Source organism: Sphaeramia orbicularis, chromosome 4 (assembly GCF_902148855.1).
Source record: "Sphaeramia orbicularis chromosome 4, fSphaOr1.1, whole genome shotgun sequence".
Taxonomy (NCBI): domain Eukaryota; kingdom Metazoa; phylum Chordata; class Actinopteri; order Kurtiformes; family Apogonidae; genus Sphaeramia; species Sphaeramia orbicularis.
In genome coordinates this window covers 31,618,473-31,638,478 of record NC_043960.1, presented here as the reverse complement: position 1 = coordinate 31,638,478, position 20,006 = coordinate 31,618,473, and the positions used below count along the sequence as shown (strand labels likewise).

At 37.1% G+C, this 20,006-nt stretch overlaps 1 protein-coding gene across 1 annotated transcript in view; it reads right to left on the bottom strand.

Annotated features, from left to right (window-relative positions):
* Window positions 1–18,621, bottom strand: part of atp10a (ATPase phospholipid transporting 10A) — a 61,466-nt gene extending 42,845 nt beyond the window's left edge. Inside the window, exons 1-6 of the mRNA XM_030133232.1 lie at window positions 18,003–18,621; window positions 9,242–9,446; window positions 5,515–5,600; window positions 1,088–1,194; window positions 876–1,007; window positions 566–696 (exon numbers count right to left, since the gene is read on the bottom strand). Of these exons, the coding sequence (XP_029989092.1) occupies window positions 566–696; window positions 876–1,007; window positions 1,088–1,194; window positions 5,515–5,600; window positions 9,242–9,446; window positions 18,003–18,427 (1,086 nt within the window). The 5' untranslated portion in view covers window positions 18,428–18,621. The remainder of the gene's footprint in view (window positions 1–565; window positions 697–875; window positions 1,008–1,087; window positions 1,195–5,514; window positions 5,601–9,241; window positions 9,447–18,002) is intronic.
* Window positions 18,622–20,006: the final 1,385 nt, after the last annotated feature.

Here is a 20,006-nt window from a genome sequence, read left to right as displayed (position 1 = left end):
GTAATAAGCAGGACATTTCCAACCAACATTTATGGAGAGCGATTCTGGAGAAATGAGTCATAGCTTTTGGGAGGAACATTCAGCCTGCACACTACGTCTGTGCCTGGATGCCAACAGAGTCATGTGTTTATATGAGAGTATATCAGGCCTGGCAACAGTGGTTGTTGAACTACTGAGCAGGGTATATCCAACCAATCATCACTACTGCACCATCAGACCCAGGACAGGGTGACATTTTATCTGACATTTTTGCATGAAAGCAGAAAGTGGTGATCAATACCTGTCAGCTGGCACTTTTTCAAATTTGGATTCTGTAATATAGAGATTACCCTGCCGCATGAAGCACAGAGATATGTCACTGTACAGTATCAATCCTATCCAGACTAAATGTATAGATAAAGATCTAGAGGTCACACACACTCTGGGGGGCTGGTGATAATGTTATAAAACGGCCAAGATTGTACACAGTGGGATTAAACATTTACAACTCTGAGATGATATATGTTTTATTTGTATGCTTCTGTCACTGTGCTTTGGTTTCTTTATGCATCTCCATGTTGTGTACCTGAAAGACGATGATCATAGTGAGGAAGAGATAAATAGCTGACATGATAGGTGATAAGTCTGTCCCCTCTGGACTGAGAACGTCAAACACAGGCCTCTTATCTCCGTACTGAAACATCCACAGTCCGTGACCTGCAAAAGCAACATCACAAGGTCAACTCATACAAACACCGCAACATAGGATATAAATAACAGCAGGGAACACTCCATCTAAAGTTTTATTTTTACAGTAAATGTAGAGAAATGTAGCTTTCAACTTAAGTCTTTTATTGGACTGCAGGCATTTCCAGTGTTTGCATAACTCTACGTACCAACAGCAGCAAAAAGGCACATGACCAGCAGGATGATGACACACCAGAACACATCTACATTCATCTGTCTCTCCAGTTTACTGCGCTTGTAACGCGGGCCGTTGTTGTTCAGCATGGCTTTGGTCTCGTGACCTGTGAAGACACAGGCAGTTAGTGCAAGTTGGTCAGAGGTCATACATGGAGCGTGTCAGCTGCTTGTTTCGAAGGTTAACCTGCGTAAATAACTATTCCCACAGCCTCCTCTGTGTTGCGGATGGTGCAGCCTCTCAGCAGCAGGTTTTCTTTGTAAAGTGCATCTCTTCTGCCACTTCGGTGAATTCTGTCAGGAGACAAGAGGCATAAAATTTACTGTGAGAAGAAATTGTACAAAATGTTGTGAAGCACTAGAGTCTGACTGATTTATCAGACATTATGTAGCTACAACTGATATGACTAGTTTTCCAATAGAGGTCGACTGGAAGGCTGATATAATAATGACAATCTGACTGGTCCATATGAAGAAGGATGTTGAATGCTGGAATTTTACTTGATTTTTGATCTTTATGGTATTGTTATTTGTGACTGACTAATGATTTTGAATCATAGAAATCTTAAAGGAGTGATATTTTGCTTTTTGAAATTGAATTATGCATTTTAAAACATTTCCCTGTGGTCTACATAAACTGTAGACCACATGCTAATTCATTAATTAAACTCTACAGGTCCATCTTCAATCCTATTTTTGAGTAATAACATGAAAAAAGGTCATTCTGAGCGCTAGCCCTTTAAATGCACATGACCCCACCCCCTTCCATTTGGACATATTTTTAGTATGGACTACAACTGCTGCTGCTGATTCACAATTATGTTGTACTCTGAGAAATGTTCGTCTGAAGTCTTGACCTTATTTGTGCAAATGTCGTGATGTAACTAATTATAAACTGTAATAAATTAAGAAGGAATTGAAACAGGTTGTAGAAATCCACTCAATTTCTGCTGGAATGACTAGAAAGATAGCTTTGCAGCACATGGAGGGTTCAAATTCAAACTTTTTGAACAATTAGGGTCCCCAAATAGACAAATAAATGTACTGAAGACTAATAAAATTGGGTTTAGCAAAATATGACCCCTTTAATTTGACATATGATCTTCTTTTCATGGGAATCAGCCATTGTGCATCTTTAAATAACACATTAATAAAGGCTGATCAAATCTTCCTACTACACTGATATTAAATTGGATGGACCAGAGCTCCTGTGTAATTATTGTATTTTACAAAAAAACATAGAATTACGGAATGTTTTAACAATTAAAGCTACTAGACTTGTAAGTATATTTAAGTCTGTTTAGGATGACTAATTGGAGCCTTTCAATACTAATAGTGTTTGATTAATTCAATTAAAGCTACAGGAGTTTTTGTCTTGATGCCAGTGATGAAACACTGATGATGATTTGCGATGGCATTGAATTACTGTAACTATGAAAACTCCTGGCTGCTACAGACGTTCTACATGCAGCCTTTGCAGAATCAATGCTATAAAACACAACATTAGAGGTCATTTATGTGATTAGGACAGTTCAGTTCATAATGAAACTGTCACAGAAAAATAAAATTGACAGGCCTCCGTAAGCACTGCCGGCTGTCACAGATGTATGCAGACAGAAAAATATGGATGAATGTTTACTTCACCCTTGAGCAGAGTTGTTTTGGGTTTGTTTTTCTCATTACTGTCTAAATACTACAAAATAATCAGCCAAATGATGCAAAAATGTGGAGTTTTCAGTCAAATAGATGACAAAAAATGTGATTCACATTGTAGAAAAGATCTTTTGTCTAGCTCATTGTGCCTACTTTAGCTTTAACCTGCGCCTCCAGTCATTAATCATTTTTAATATATGGTATCTAAATTTGGAGTTCCTCCTGAGGATTAATAGTTAACATGTATAAATTATAAATATTAGCTGTTTAGAATAGGATATGGAATAGAATAGAATCTCCATCTTGAACTTTTAAGAACTGTATCCAACCATTTATCAATATTAGAATTCTTTCACTTTCTAATATTGGTAGAGACCCAAAAAATCCAATTCAGGCTCCATGAGGCACAGTGAAAATGATAAATATGTCTTTATACCAAGCTGTAAAATGCTGATACCGTAGCCAGAACAGAGTATTCCTCTAAAGCAAAAGCCCACAAACGACAACATCAGTTTATTCTGCTGAGCACCTCTATCGATCACGCTCCAAAGCATCATGGTCTTCCCTCACTTCGAGCCCTTATCTCAGCACAAATGCCCTCAGATATAAAAGCACTGACTGTGCTGCTGCTCTGCGAACCCCCCCAGGGTTTTTGGGTCAGTCGGGTCATTCCCTGCTTCATCACTGACCCTCAAATCTCAGTTCTATCTAAAGCTGATGTCACCCAAGGAAGCTGAAACTGGGTTTAAGAAAAACCTTCTCAAGTCAAACTGAGATGTATGTTGAACTGTATTAAATCAGAGGAAAATGGGAAAGCTTTTAATGGCAGCCGTAATCCCATTGCTAAATCAAGGATTACAACAGTTAGTTATGTCGCCTCACAACCTTTAGCTGGGCGCAGTCCTTAATCATCAGCACTGTAGCTTCTCTCAAAGTCACACAACTGTCAGCATGTTTACTAACAGGAATGTTCATCCTTTGGCCTCTGACAGCAGGCGGGCTGACACGTCAACACTATTATAGATTAATAACAGTGTCCCTGAGCCGTGAGCGGCTATAGCGCATATACAGCTTGTCCTAGTTCATAGCTCACGCTGTTCAACAAATTGATAACGCTCTGAGACGGGAAGTGCTTTCTCTTACAGAGGGTAGTGAGATTAGACTTGGTGCCATTGGCTGTAATGTAATAAAACACTGCTGAGACCAGCCCTGGCTGCTCACCTCACCTCCACTGCTCTGCCCTGTGCTCGAGTGTAGCCTGGCAACTGAATACCTGCAGCATCTGGTCTCCTTCTGAGCAAAGAATAACTGTCAGGATCATGTGAGTGCAGGTCAGCCCGGCCGCTTTACTGCAAGCCCGGAGGACATTTCTCATTTCTGCTTTACATAAACTTTAACAGTAACGAAATGAGTGTAGGGACCGACTTGGCATAAACGCAGGGTTCTGGAAACTATGGCTGTAGCTGGGGGCAAATGCAAATATGTTAAACATATTGCAATTAAAGACAAACTGATTACACTGCATGCCATGGAGCATCCCAGTTTTAAAAAGGGGTCGATATATTTAACATCCCATTTTACAAACAGAACAGTAAAAAGGGGAAGCAGCAGATACCAAGATCCTCATATTTAATCCCTTGTATAGAGTCAACTCCAACAATTCTGGATCATACAGTGCAATGTGACTGTAGAGCTGAGTGATATGGCCAAATTAAATCTCTAGTTTTATTTCTACGTCATATATGGTTGTTTTCTGGCTACATGAACTCATGATAAAATATGCTTCAAAAATACTCTTTCTTTACTACAAGTATATACCACATCTGACTGGAAAAACATACTCACAATTAATATTAGACAAGAAGCAAAAACAGGTTACATATTGAATTTTTGTTGCGCAAAAAAGGTCTCAGAGGAACAATCTCAATTTTGCAATTTAGGTGTTTTTCAGGAGGCAAAACCTTGATTTATCATCTTAGCTAGTGACACTATGTCACAAAAGACAACAATGACAGCAATTAGACAATAATGGCTGTGCATCTAGTTATTTTCAGAGGACAGTAAATCTATACTCCTAAGCAAGCTGTACGCCTACTACTCTAAGTTTTATCTGTTATATTGAGAAGATATAATAAAAATGGTTGCTGAAATGTGAGGGGTGTACTCCCTTTTTTGAGATACTGTATATTGTAAAGCATTTCTCTGTAAAACACAACAGGTCTAGTCTGTAACATAGACTTCAGCCACAAATTATGTTAAAGAGGTGGACATGACCCTCAGACTTCACCCTGTGATTAGCGGACTACACTTCTGATGGCTAGAATTAGCTTTTGGCCATTGTGCAATTTTGGCTTTTTGATGTCGGAAGTATATTAGGAGGTGGGAAAGAGTGAGGAGTAAGCTTGCGAAGCTAATGCTAATGTTAACTGCTAACAACGAAGCCAGTCTGACTTGTATCCATCCTCCTGTGTCTTCTTTTTCAAGATACATACAATGCAACGAAACACAAACAGCTGTATGTCATGGGAAAACACATCTGTCATTGGTCATTGATTTAAAATAGGAAATGAGTTGATTGTCATGTTTGGCCATGGAACTGTTCTCAGGGTGCAAAAAGCAGTTGAGGGTAATTCTGGTTATGACGGAGCAAATGCAACCTCAGATGTCCACAGTCAAATGGGGAAAAGCTTGAAACCACAACCCATGAAGGCAAATTGTAATCTTGACTTGGAAAAACTGTTTAAGTCATAATTATAAGTTGGAAACTTCTGGCTTGTCAACAAACCACATATTCACATTATTTCCAGTTTGAAGCTGAAGATTACTCCAAATGTAACTGCATTCATTTACAGTTAAATCAAAATGAAACTTTTAATATGACCAATATACTCTAAATATGTTGGTAGACGGCCATCACAGCCCCACACTGCATAGAACTGAGTAGAAGAGATTAATACTCACATGTAGCCTCGAAATCTGTTCAGGTCATTGTTGGGTTTTTCACATTCAATTATGCTGTTGTATTTTGTGGGGTCGAAGTCACAATCCTGTCAACAGGCAACACACACCTGATTATTACAAGGCATACTACTCCACTATAATGAGCAAACCAGCACCGTTACTATCCTCTTACACCATCCCTTTACAAATGGACTCAATAACAGATAATCAAAGATACTATTTGTTGTTTTCAAGCATTAAATGGTTAGAAAATTAGAATTATCAGCTCATGGCTGCAGTTTACATCCACATCTGTCCGGTCATGTAATACATATGTAGTCAAGTCTAGTCTGGAATTTGGTAAAAGATAATATGTTTGTTTTTCACTGAGATAGATGTTCTCTCTGTGTTGACATTCATCATTCCTCTGAATAATGTCCAGAGAGAAAAATGCTGTCTTTGTTTAGGCCAGAATCTGTTTCAGATATAACCAAATTGTATCCAGATTGATTTTTGAAAGTGTCTGAACAGCAGAAATAAAAACAAAAGTCATATGGTATCTTGAGATCTGAGTTTTTTTTGCAAAAATGGAATGTGATTCCAATTGAATTTCTACAGATCAGACACGTTCACTCCATGCTGCAGAACACTACAGCACTGTAGACACATGCATTCCATGGACAGGTGACAAAACAAACTATTTGGTGATAATTCTCAAATAACAGCACTGGAAAAAACTGTGTCAAAAATGTGATTTGAGAAATAAACCTACATTTCCTTCCTCACATAGCTTTCAGTGTTTTTACAGAACATTATGGCCCAGTCCCAATTCACCCCTTGGCCCTCCCCCTTACCCCTACCCCCCCCATTTTGCGCATTCATGTGAAGGGGTATGGGTGTCCCAATTCTCGATGAGTTGGAGAGGAAAAGGCTAAGGGGGAGGGCTGTTTGGCCCTGGAAATGGAGATTTTTCAGGACCACACTACAAATGGAAGGTATGAGAAATCTCCCATAATTCTGTTCACATCGTCGGCAAGATGGAGGTAAACACAGTAAAAAAGTGCAACAGTGTAATGAAAGAAATCCACAAATGTATGTATTTTCTTTGTAAACAACTTAATCATTTGACCAACCGTTTAATGCCGTTTCAATGTATTATAGACCGCATTTCTGTGGTTTGTGGTTGATAGTCACAAAAAAATGCCCAAAGCCCATGCAACAGAGACAGTTACATCTGCTGATGGCGTGGCGAATTCTTTCGGAAACAAAGCTGTCAAATCTGTTTATAGCAGCAACGATGACTGCTGATGACGAAACAGGTCTCAAAGGTTTGTCCCATTTCATAGGGGAATGTTTTAACCCCTACCCTTTGCAACTCCATTTCAAAGAGTAGTGCCAAGTCCAAGGGCCAAGGGGTAGGGGTAAGGGGGAGGGCCAAGGGGTGAATTGGGATTGGGCCTGTGTCTCTGTGACTGTACATTGTACAGTTGTAGCCAAATGTTATGGGAATGACACAAATGGATTCTTTGCTGAAATATGAATTATTTGTCAATAAAAGTCTTCAGAACGTATATAATACTTCTAACTGTTCATTAGTGTACCTCAGAAACACATGAAAGGCCATAGATTTTACTAAAGCAAAACTAGTGTCATTCCCAAAACTTTTGGCCATGACTGTAGATTATAGAAAGCTGAAGTCACAGACCTTCTGATGTTCACAATGGGACCTAACAGCGGTCAGTTTAGAGGGAAAACATTTTTTTTTTTATCCTATTTGTTTTGTGTGTCAATTTAAAAGATAATTTTACAAGCAAAGAAAGTCACAGTTTGTGACAAAGACCATAAATAAACATGTAGTTTTTTGTTGAACAGTTCAATGGACTGCTTCTTTCATTATATGTGATACACATAACCAACACAAAAATGGCTGCTACTTTGGCAAATTTTACCTCAGTCTTTGATAGAGACTTGTAAAAGTGTTAAAACTGGTAAAAATCACTGAGAGTCCAGTCATGTTGAAGCTGCAGAGATTTCAGTGTGTCTGAATAGATCATTGAAAGAGACACTTCCAATGGCATTGAAGAGACTTTCAAGTGCATAGTCTTAACAATTACCTATACTCAGTGCCAATGAAAACACAACACTTGAAGATTCTTATATTTTTTTAAATCGATGAGGATTTTTACTCCATAAGCTCTTTGGAATTAATCATGGGCCATTTCTATACAGTAAAAATAAAAAATCACATCTAAATTTGTTGACAAAAAATAAGGATAAAGAAAGAAACTCAAGGACCCCCAAAACCAAAAGTCACAAAGCGGTCCCAGAGGTGCTGCAACTCAGTGTAGCGATCCTGCTGTGGCGTGGTCACACGTGCTCATCCAGGGCGAGGTCTGTCTGCAGTTGAGTCAGTTTCTTCATGCCTCTGTTGCATCCCGACTATGGTGGACACATTGCATCCAAAACGGCACGCCACCTGCCCAGCAGAGATTCCTGCCTCCAGGAGCCCCATAGCATGGCATCTTTGGTCACGTGTCAGTCTAGGCACTGCTGAGTTATTGCAAATGATTTTCGTGCTTTTCAGCTTGCCTTTATATACAGAACATGACCACTCCTTAACTGACCACAATTCCTTAAGTTGAGCAGTTCATTGCTGAGCAATGAGAAAAACAAGTCTTATGAATGCAGACAAGTTCATTCAAGCGTGACAATAGCTCAACCCGTCTCAGGTTGTTAAGAAATTGTCTGGGATTATCTTATACAGGTGAAACTTAAACATATTGATGCAGCTCAGGAACAATAAAACACATTCAAGTGTTGCGTTTTCATTGGCACTGAGTATATTTTGAAATAGAAATAGAAGGCTCTGGCACAACTTCATCTACTTCCAAGATGCATGGAGAAGGACAAATACTATGTGTAAGTCAAGAACTCCAGCAGCACCTGCCATGTGGAAGAACTTTATTTCATTCTAGGTACAGACCAAAACTAGTGGCCTTTATCAGTGACCCCGGTGACGCTGAAATGTGTTGATATGAAGTTCTTCTACATGTCAAGTGCTGCTGGAAATCTTGACCTACAGATAGTTTAGACAGTTCAACAGTTTTACCACAAACTGCAACTATCTTGACCTGTTGAATTATCTTTAAAACATCATATATGCAAATGATGCACAATTGAAAGGGGATCAAATAACCAGTTTCTCAAGCAGTTATTGTCTGAAATAAGGCCCCTTTAGGCACAACCAGAAAGGTCAGGACTACAGCTCTATGAAAGATCATCGCATTTTCATTTAATCTTTATTAACATATCAATTCAAATTCTCTTCAGTTTCTACTGGGAAAAGGTATGTTTTGTCAGGTTACCGTGATCTTGATCTTAGACCTTTGTCCAGTTTCTACTCAGTTAATCTTTGAACATTCATGTGAACATTCACTTGCCAAATTTGAGAACATTGTGTCAAGGCATTCCTGAGATATAGCATCCATGAAAATAGGATTGAACAGCAAGTGGAGAACACAAAATAATTACAAAACAACAAAAAATGTACTTTTATGACTTCGGGGGCATCTATCGGCATTCTTAATTAGGCAACAGTATTAGAAGAATAAATGTCCTCAATGAACCACAGACAGAAAAAAGTCTGTTTGTTACTATTGTAATCACTTCACATGTAAGAACCACTCCCTTTATAACCTAAACCAACCATGACAACTCAGACACAGGAAGTGAATAGGAGATGTCTCACCAGGTCAAAGAAGCTGCGGACGACCTGCCTCTGCTTGAGGTTGGTCTCTCCGTCCAGTGTGGCGGTCTCAATGTGGCAGAGGCGGTCGGGGTCACTGGAGGTCAGCAGCAGGACGTCGGCCGGCAGGATCTCATTACATCGCAGTCTGATGAAGTCTCCCACTCGCACCTCCTTCCAGTACTTCTCCACGTAACGTCTCTCCACTCTGCAGCAACAATAAGAGGGTGAACGGTTGGTGTAAGCTGTGACATAAAACATGTGGAGCTATTGTTTTCAGTAAGTGGTGGTTCTATAAACACCAGCTTCAACTTGACGTCCATAAATCTGAACGGACAGCAGATATATGAAGGGAAGGAGTTGTGGTTGGTAAAGCTGGTATGGCACTTAGCTGATAAGTCCTCTAAACATCTTCATCAACATGCCAATTATATATTAAACATTTCTGAGTAGGGGGTTCGTACACATTTTTCAAGGTCAAATTTAAGCACTTTTCGAGGGTCATTTCCATTTTTTTTCCCATTTATCACTGGGGAAAAATACATATCTACAGGAATACATATAGTTATGATAGTTTTTGTCACTTTTTATCACACTTCTATATACATTGTATTATGCTATAAACATTGTATTGTTCTATAAATATCTAAAATTATGTTTCATAAGAGCAAAATGTTTAGAAATTAATGGAGAACACAAAGGTTTATCCAAAAAAAGGGAAGCCACGTGGCGTTCTTCAGGCACACTCACACCGAGACAAAGATTAAGATGAAAATTCATCTGGAGTCAACCTGAGAGCACCTGCTAATGTTCTTTTTTGAAATAAAGTTTTATTTTTCAAAATGTATCACCTCTGTAAGTAACTTTGGCTTTCCATCTAACCTGGCACAGTTAATATTAAAAATAAATAAATAAATAACATCACAGAGTTATATTCAAGCACTTTCAAGTATTTAAACTAAAATTCAAGAACTTTCCGACCTTGAAAACAAAACATTGAAATTCAAGCATTTTCAAGGATTTCAAGCATGAATCCTGTGATCAAAAGAAACATACCCAAATTATCAAATGCATCTAAGTCTACTGAGTAAATCCACACATAATAGTTTGGTACAAAGCATTTCACAAGACAAGTCACTTCCAAAGCTAAAGTAAACAAGCGTGGCAGCTGTCACTCATTAAAAGGGTAACATGTCAATATTAATGGCTTTGATAGAAGTTAAATGAGAACTAAGGGAGAGATAAAAACTGCTGTGTCATAATATGCAGTATTTCTGAGGTAGAGTCTTGTAAAATACTCCAAAGAGCAGACAGTATTCAAATAGACCAGAGCATATGAAGAGTTAAAAAAAACTACATTTCCACAAGGATGTAGGTGTGTTAACCACTTAAAGCCACTCATAACATGATACACTTCATTATGATTCTGACCAAGGATTATAATAATTTCAGTAGTAAGAGAATTCACACTCATGGCTATGAAGACTAAAAAAATGAATGAAACTAATCAAGTGAATAGTTCACAGACATACATTTAGTTCCAGTCTTCATTAAAATGTTAAATCAAATAAGTTTAAGGCTTAAATAGATCAGTTTAACAAAGTTTACAGTACAGTGGTGGAAAAAAGTTTTTGGACACCTCATGCATTTGTGATATATTGCATTAAGAACCACTCTTAAGTCATTGAACTGTCAAATATTGTTCCATTCTCCAAACCCACATGCTCCCTTCTGCACATGCTCTGTTCCATCAAGGTCAAAACTGGATGTTTAGTAAGTTAATGAAACACATACAGGGCGTGACGTACTGAAACTCAAGAAAGAATTTAGTTTTGTTATTTTTTTCTTGCGAACAATAAACAAAACCAAAAATCATTTGCATTTATTTGTGTCTGTCTGATGCAGCCACACCTTTTGAAACACAAAAAATTCCTCACATATTTCATAGTATTTGAGATTATTCAAAATTGTGCATCCGAAAACTTTTTCCCACTACTGAACATCTAAGAACTGAAAACCACATTTTTTATTCTAGTAGCTTTTCATACAAATGACAGTTAGGGCAGACGATTGGGACGAATGCGTCTCAGGAGGCAGACTAGGTCGCTCACAAATCTGAAGGTTGCCAGTTTCAATCCCTAGCTCCTGTCCACATGTTGAAGATTCCTTGGGCAAGACACTGAATCCCAGTTCCATCCCAGAGGCTACACCACTGGTGTGCAAATGAGACACATTGTAAAGCACTTTGAGTAGAAGAAGAAAAGTACTTTATACATGCAAATCCATTTACCATTTACAAATCAGATGTATTATATTTAGAACTCCCTCTGACTAAATGTAAAATCAGTTTTAGAAATTAGACTCTGCTCTTACATATGATAATAAATGTGTACTTATAGGCCAATTAGGCAAACATAAATGGGACAAAAACATACTGTATCACATTGTTATTTAAAGCCAGGGAGTATGGCCAAAAATATTATCATAACAAAAGACTTCTGTATCAGTCACTATAACAACGCTCATATCAAATTGAATTTTTTCAAGTTTAACAGCTGAGTTTTGGTCCTGATGGAAGGTTGACCCGTTCACAACCTCAAAACTATCCTAATGATAAAAGTGTCTGATCAACATCAAAAAATAGAAAAGGTGAATTTAAGAAAAACAACAAATCTTGTAAGTGGATCATCTCTTAGTGTCATAAGACAAAGGAAAGTTTATACTGAAAAACTGGATGATTATCATGATATAAATGATTTCACAGTAATTCTCAGTGACATATTAGAGTCCTGATGCGACTATTATTACAATACATGAATTCAGTTCATGTTTTACATGTAGAGAGTAACTCCAGATAATTTACAATCTAGGGATCATTTTCTTTTTTGACTGTCAGTGAAATGGCATCTCTCTGTTAATGTCATTCAAGAGCATTAATATAAAACACCATTTTTACAGTGTGGCCTGAGGCTAAATGTTTCTGTCCTTACCATCAGACTGGTTTCTAATTACAAATGGGTTCATTTTGCTACTGCATGATGCTGTGCATGTCATTCCTACTCTTGGCTGCTCTGTGCTAATGGTAACCAGGGTTGATTTCTCAACAGCTTCATATTCTTGGTAGGAAATCTGCTGAATAATACATAACTCTAAGCTATAAACAACAGCTAAGAAGTGAAAGGAAAAACACACAATTATTTATTCATACTGACTTCCCCTGACAATCACTCACATCTGAGTAAATAAAAGCATTCCTTTCTTTGAAATCTGACATTAAAATAATCAGACATTTTTACCCTCATTTACTGTTCAGCTCTGACAATAACATAATAAGTGCAGAGGGAGAAAGACGTATGAGGAGGGAAAGTGAAGACTAATGATTTATAACATTTCCTTTGTCTCTTTACATGGAAATGGAGGGCAAAAACAAACTTGACAAGATTAGAGCAAAGCTAATGAATTCACTGCTGATACAGTATGTGCAGTATTCAAGTACAAATGATTCAACCTTATTGTAAGATTATCTGTACAGACGTCATTCAACACCATTTCACTTAGCCCTCGCTCTTCACGTCATGGAGTTCATGAAACTTTCCAAACTCCTCATCATATTCACTTCAAATACTCAAACTATTAAGCCAATACACTTTTCTTAGGACCATAAGAAAACATATGCAATCTTATGTAAATATGCACTGCTTTTACTAAAATAATAACAACAAAAAGACTCCCTAGCACTTAAAGGTTTTTCTTCAGTATCTTCATCTAAAACCCCTGAAAAACTGTCAGGGGTAAAATACAATATAATGAAATAAAAGTAATAATGCAAACCTCCTAGAGGCACTGGGGAGCATGTACCCTGTGAAAAAAAAATCTTTAAGGTCTCAGCTTTAAAATATGGTATTAAGTTGATTTGATTTTGTTGATTTGAAATTGTTCAAAAAAGCTGTTTTTGCCAAGACTTGGTGAACAAATCTCTAAAAACTGAAATCCATGATTTTTCCTAAACTTCTAATAACTTTACTTAATTTTCTTTTCCAGGGCTGCAAAAGAAAGTTTTTCATGGTTGTGGAACCCCTGTATTTACCTTTAGGGTTTGTTGTTTGTTCAATACAAATTTCAATCAAATCCACTGAAAAATAAATAACTGGTGAAAGTTAAAGTATATAAACTGAACTGACGAAACCTCAAAAGATTCACTGCTATTCAAGTATTAGCAACAGAGATTCAGAACTTTGCATGAACTTAATACATTTTTTGTACCATAATTCTATTTATTTTCTTATTTATTTGACAGAAAATCGATACTATGACCATTGAGGACCGGCTGAGTGGATATGAACTGAACCAAAAGCTCAAACACTGCTGAAAGCATGATCAGCAGGTTGAGTCACTCTGAGTGAAAGTAATTCTCATTACAGGAAACTTTCTCATGGTAGTGAATACTGTGAAGAAAGTAACACTGTAAACATGGCTCCTACACATGCAAACAAACCAGCACCGGCGAATGAATACCTCGGATGTGGATCCCTACTCAGAGTGCCATAATGGCTACTCCAGAGGCCTATATGTCCTTTGTGAAACAAGCGCTGGAAATGAGTCGTGTAAAAATTATGTTTATTTAGAAAACATAATGGGAGCCTAGTGCAGCCCGCCCGGATACAAGCTGTTTTATGGGAGTCTTTGTTTCCCCACATTTCTACAACAGAAGCAGCAATAACAAAGTTAAGACGACCTATAAATTCACTACATCCACTTTTATGGAAAAACCCAGATTGAAAAAATAAAGGTTTTCTTTAGACAAAGATACTTTATTAAAATAGACATATCTGAATGTAGAATTAAGTTGTATACTGTATATCACTGAACTAACTTCAATAAAGCCAGCATTCATTCTTTAAATCCAACAGGATCTGATTTCATGTGGACATTTCAGAGACACTGTGATTAAATTAAACTAACTACAATAACACATTTTTAATTAGAGATTTGAAACAACAAATTGTCACTTTTTTCAACAGCAAGTACTTATATATTATGCTCACAGCTATTCAGGGTATCTGCAGGTTTGATGAAGGCAGATGTATGACTTTGAAGAGTAGGATTTTTTCAAGTGTCTTTGGTCAAATGTAAGACTTTACATTCGCAAAAATAAAGTACAACAGGCCTCGTAGTTACTGCCTTGAACCAGTCTTAGTTATGTTGAAATCCAGCTAACATTACATCTCCATTTTTCCATGACTACTGTTTCTACTGACGTTCAAGCAGCTGAAGCTCAAACCTGAACCCCCCCCACACACACACGAATGATTGGAGGCTCCACTCGTTCCCATCTCTGTTATGATAAAAATGCCAAACAGCAATTACATATTTGAGATTTAATTATCAATTTGAAGGCTATTTAAGGACTTAATTTTGTGCAGTGAAATTCAAGACTTTTTTAATGACTTTTTTATGGATCTGTGGATATTCTTGTAGCACAAATACATAACAAATGAGGGCTGAGAGATCTCATATCTTACATTGTGATTGCTCTTAAATTTGTCTATGATCATACTGATGAAAAATAAAATAAATAACAGTGTTTTAGCATAAACGCATTATACTAAACTATGGTATTATTATAACACTGCTGTCACTAGCACAGATCGATAGGTTAGTGAATTTATTTCAGCCCATTTATAGCAATACTTTAGCCTCACTTAGTCACACTTTCGAGTTATGCTAGGGTGTAAAAACATTTTTGATTCAATATAAAACTCTAGTGGGACAAATTAGGCCACCACAGTCTATGTAATTAATAGAAATACTGCAGCAGTATGCACAGGAAAACATGGATTTGTGTTTATTTTATCTAGATTATAGAAGTCAAATTCATTTTAGTTCAGGGGCCACATACGGCACAATCTGACCTCAAACCAGCGATTTAATAGAAAAATTTGGAGTTGTCATTATTTTTCAGTTATCATGCTCTTTGTTTTAGTGCAGAAGAAGTAAAACTTCAGTATGAAAATGTTTGCATTTATAAACTATACTGAATAACTTGAACATCTATGAACAACCTGAAATGTCTTAAGAAAAATAAACGCAACTTTAACAATATTATGCCTCGGTTTATCATTCACATTTGTGCTTTAGAACTTACAGATCACAGTAGAAACAAACAAAAGGCACAAAACATTTAGTTACAGGCATCTGGAACTGAAAAATACAGCATCTAACTTTATGTTCAAAACAACTTGTCAATTTGCAGTTTGCAAATTCATCTCGTGGATTGCATTGAACCCTTAGTAGGGCCGGTTTTTGGCCCGTGGGCCATATGCTTGACACCACTGATCTAGATGTTGTCAAAACTGTAATAATTAGTTTCTAGTCAGACAACAACAAAAAAAAAAAACATCATACAAGGGAAAAAACTGCAAAACTGGAGTTAAACTCATTTAATAAGAGGTGAGAAGGTCATGATTCAGATTGTGGATTCTGACTCTACCCAGATCGCCCGGCCCTACCCACAGCCACATCTTATTTTGGCTTCAGGAGAATCACCCATATGCTACCACAAATAAACACCAAATGTAACAGAAATCCTCAGTGTTGAAGACATGTTATAAATATGTCTGCACAGGGAGTTTACATTGTGTATGTGTGAGTGTAAAGCACATGGTTTTTGTTATCTTTGACTTCACACCTTATTAAACGTGCATAGTGTACATTTACAATGTAACCATGACACATACCAAGACAGAAATACTATAGAGTACTTCATCTTAGACAAAAGGTTTGTTACAGACATTACAGTCACGGATACAGAACTTGACAGTATTTAGAGCCCTCTGTTGTAGACGGAGTTCTAACTACTGTAAAACACTTCATTGTTATATCATTAATTATTCCTCTAGCTACGACATACAACAAACTATAAATGCTACGTTGAAGAGGAAAAACACATCATATTTTGGAAAATAATATCATATTACAGGACTCAAGTTCTTGTGTTGTGAAGATAAAAAAAAAAAAACTTTTTAGAAGGCATGATATTACAAAAGTCATAATATCTAAAAGAAAAGTCACATTTTTAAAAGAAGATATATCTATTTGCTAATTGTTATTAAATTACATGACTATTCTTGCAATTTTGTGACTTTTTTTCTCTAAATATTATTTCATTCTCATAACCCCTTTTTTTAAGTGTTGCACCATTATTCCTCAAACTAACATGCCTTTATTCTTGTCATGTTTTTTCCATTATCCTCCAAATGCTACAACTTATTTCTTGTAATATTTTAAAATTTTTTTTCTTGTAGCATATTATGTTTTTTCTTAAAATATGAGGAATGTCAAATTCTCAAATATCACATTTTCATCCTCAGTTTGACCCTAATTCTCTGTCACAACAACATAAGATCTAAACAAGAACAAAAATACCCTTTTGTACTGCACCAGTTTGCAAAGGTTATGTAAAACGAGGTCAGTGTGATGATAATGAATACTTTCTGCAATTTAACAGCAGTCAAATGTCATTCTTTTGCAACTTGAATGTGAAATTATAATTTTATTCCTTTAAATTCTTTGTGCATGACCTAGAAAAAGTACAGCCCACACACATAACTTATTAATTATCCAGTTATGGAGAAACATATCAGCTCAGATGGAAAACAACAAGATAACTGGTCAGACTGAACGTTCAGTGATCTAGTGGTTTTTGGCAGCACTGTGTAGAGTAGATTAAAAACAGAGGATTTTTGTTAAATTTGTTAGTTTAACTGAGTGGTTTGGCTTGATAAGTGTGCATCTTTGATCTACTTCTTGTAAATGTAGATTCTGGAGCATCAACAGGCATGACACATGAGAAGAAGCACCTGCAGAGCCTGTAAATATTAGTGTCTTTTGATAAAAGTGGAATTCGTGTTCTTTACTCTTACCAAATGAAATGCGCCTAAGTGAAGAACTGCATTTGAGATATAGGTTCAGGCGCAGTTAGAAGCTCTCAGAAAAAGAAAGAGAAAAAAAAAAATGTAGCTGATGAGTGTTTCACCTTGAATAAAATACCCCTCATGTTAATTAAGTTTGCTCTCACCAGGTTCACAGAGGGGATGTTTTGCACAATATCGCCACAGCAGAAGAAAATTCAATTATTTCCAACCCTGACAGAACAACTTCGACTCAAGACTTAGCAAAAACTGTGCAGCCAGTAAACACTGAGCCTTTTGATTACCGTGAACTATGCTCTGTACATGGACGACAGACAGTGCTGCTTTTCATTAGCAAAATACACATGCTCACACACTCAGGAAAATAGGTGCACACACAGTTTTTGTTAGGAGTGAAGAAGGCCTTGAAGGGCAACAGGTTGTCATGAGGTGGATTTGTATCAGGTGATGCCCGGTGATGATTCACACCTCTTTGACAGATGCATTTTTCTGGACTCCACAGGTGACATGAATCCTTGTGTGACAGCCAGGTTTAATCTGAGGCATGCCAGGTTTATTTCCCCATGTTGGAGTCATAAATACTGTTAATGTGACTGAATTTGCATGGACAGGATGTATTTTCTGGCAAGTAACTAACTTCAAGGAATGTGTCTTGAATGTTTTTTTAGTGCAGAACATTGTGCCATAATCAGCTGATGTGAATGAGTGTAAGATGCATTGAGGAAGAACAGCTTGTCCTACCGGTGCACATGGAAAAATACAAGAAAACACACGTTTCCAGTAACAGCTGGACACTACTGGCTGCTAGTAGTCAGATCTTAGGCCTGACTTACCTGCTGTAGACCAGACAGTCCATGTGATTGATTTCTTTATCCGACCTGTGTCTCCTGTAGTCCTCCCAGAGGTCTTTAATAGCAGTGACAGATAAAATAAAAACTACAGGAGCCAGGGCGAGTTCTGGCTGAAACGCGTTGACAACTGGAACAAAGTTTAGCAACGCGATGAAAACAAAGTAAACATTAGCAAAGCGATGAAACTGTTCAAAAAGGTTCTTTGGTAGGAAGGACAGAAGAGTGTATTTGGTCGTCTTAATCTTGTTGTTTGCATAGTGTCGGTTGGGGTTTTCCTCCCCTTTGGCGTTATCATATAATATGTTTGCGTGGACAGTCCTGGTTTTGTTCTCCTTGGTTTTCTTCTTTCTTTGCCTTTTGACTTTTGCTGCTTTGACCATCCCGGCGTCTTCCCCGTCTCGCGCCATAGCTTCTAACTTTCCCAACACTTTTGCTTTTTGTCTCCCCTGCTAACTACTAAATAACTCCCCGCTAACTAGCTAAGTAATCATTCTTTAACCGTGTGGACACTGGTTTCCTCAGGCTTGTCGTTTCTTCACACAAACAGCTCCTTTTCATCCATGTCGACTCCTCTTTTTGCGAGTCAGAGGAAAACTTTGGCTTGTTTAGCTTCTTTTTTCCTACTGCTGGGAAGGATGCTGAGATAGTAGAGAGTCCTAACTCGGACCTCCCCACAAGAAGGCGCCTGATTTACAAACCATACGGATCGGTGTTTGGTTGTAGTTTTGCGCCTGTGTAGTGTTGTAGATCGGTGAATGTACGCAGGCTGAGCACAAACAGAATGCTCGTCAGTGAGTCGAGGGTCGCACTTCTGTGGAAATCTGACCCGCAGGCCCCTCCTCGATTTAACCTGGGTTTTTTTGTGTCTCCAAGTGCCACGCGGTATTATTGGAGTTTATACAATCCCACAGGAAGCAGCCGTGCATCGGGAATTTAACATCTATATACATTTTTATGTAAAGATGAAGCGATTTGACAACAGTCCGAGCGCTTAAATCACGGTGCTTCAATGAAGTGAGGGTGTTAAATGATCTCCTTAATGAAACTACTACCATTTCTACTACTACTACTTTAATAATAATAATAATAATAATAATAATAATAATAATAATAATAATTCAAGACTCAAAGTTTTTTTCACTGATGCACCGGACATGCAGAGAATTGAGATGCTATTTCTCTCTCACCTTGCTATTCAATGCTACGTAATTAAAAAAAAAAAAAAAAAAAAAAAAAAAAAAAAAAAAGATGTAAAAATGGACTGAGAATAAATATAGTGGTATAAAAGATACGCTATAACAGAATATAAAATATGTAAATCAAACCTATTTACAAAAGAGGCGGTAGTGCAATACATTAACAGCAAAGGTGTAATGTATGTATAAGATAAGATAAGATAAGATAAGATAAGATAAGATAAGATAATTGATAGTTATAGCAGCAAGTAATTAGTGAGTTAATGAATACTTTTATTATGCCTCCACTGTAATGACAGTGACACTTGAGAGAAATCAGCCACTAATGTAGAATACCTTAGTCTGGTGACTGATACAACAGTTATTCATTTAATTAAATTTAATTTCCCCTTGGGATAAATAAAGTGAAATCTGTCTGTATTTTAACAGCTTCCTGCACTTGGTATGGAGTTGGTGAAGCTCTAAGAAGGTCATAAGGGATAAACATTCATCAGCTGACCAGATTCACTGACCAGAAACAAAGTTTATACAGAGTCATTATGTCATACAAAGTACCAGAAATAAAACAAAAACAGTAATTTCATCATTTAGGGTTTAGAAATGACCCTGAATTTTCTTGTGATGAATGTGAGCAAAGAAACACAAATGTCACTCAAAGTTGAAGTCATAACCATTTCCCTTTCCAGCTGTTTATTGTGGCAACTATTTATTTCATTATTTATTTCACTTAAATAACCATATAAATTGATCTGAATAACCCAGTATTGTAGTTTTAAGAACACAGAGAACA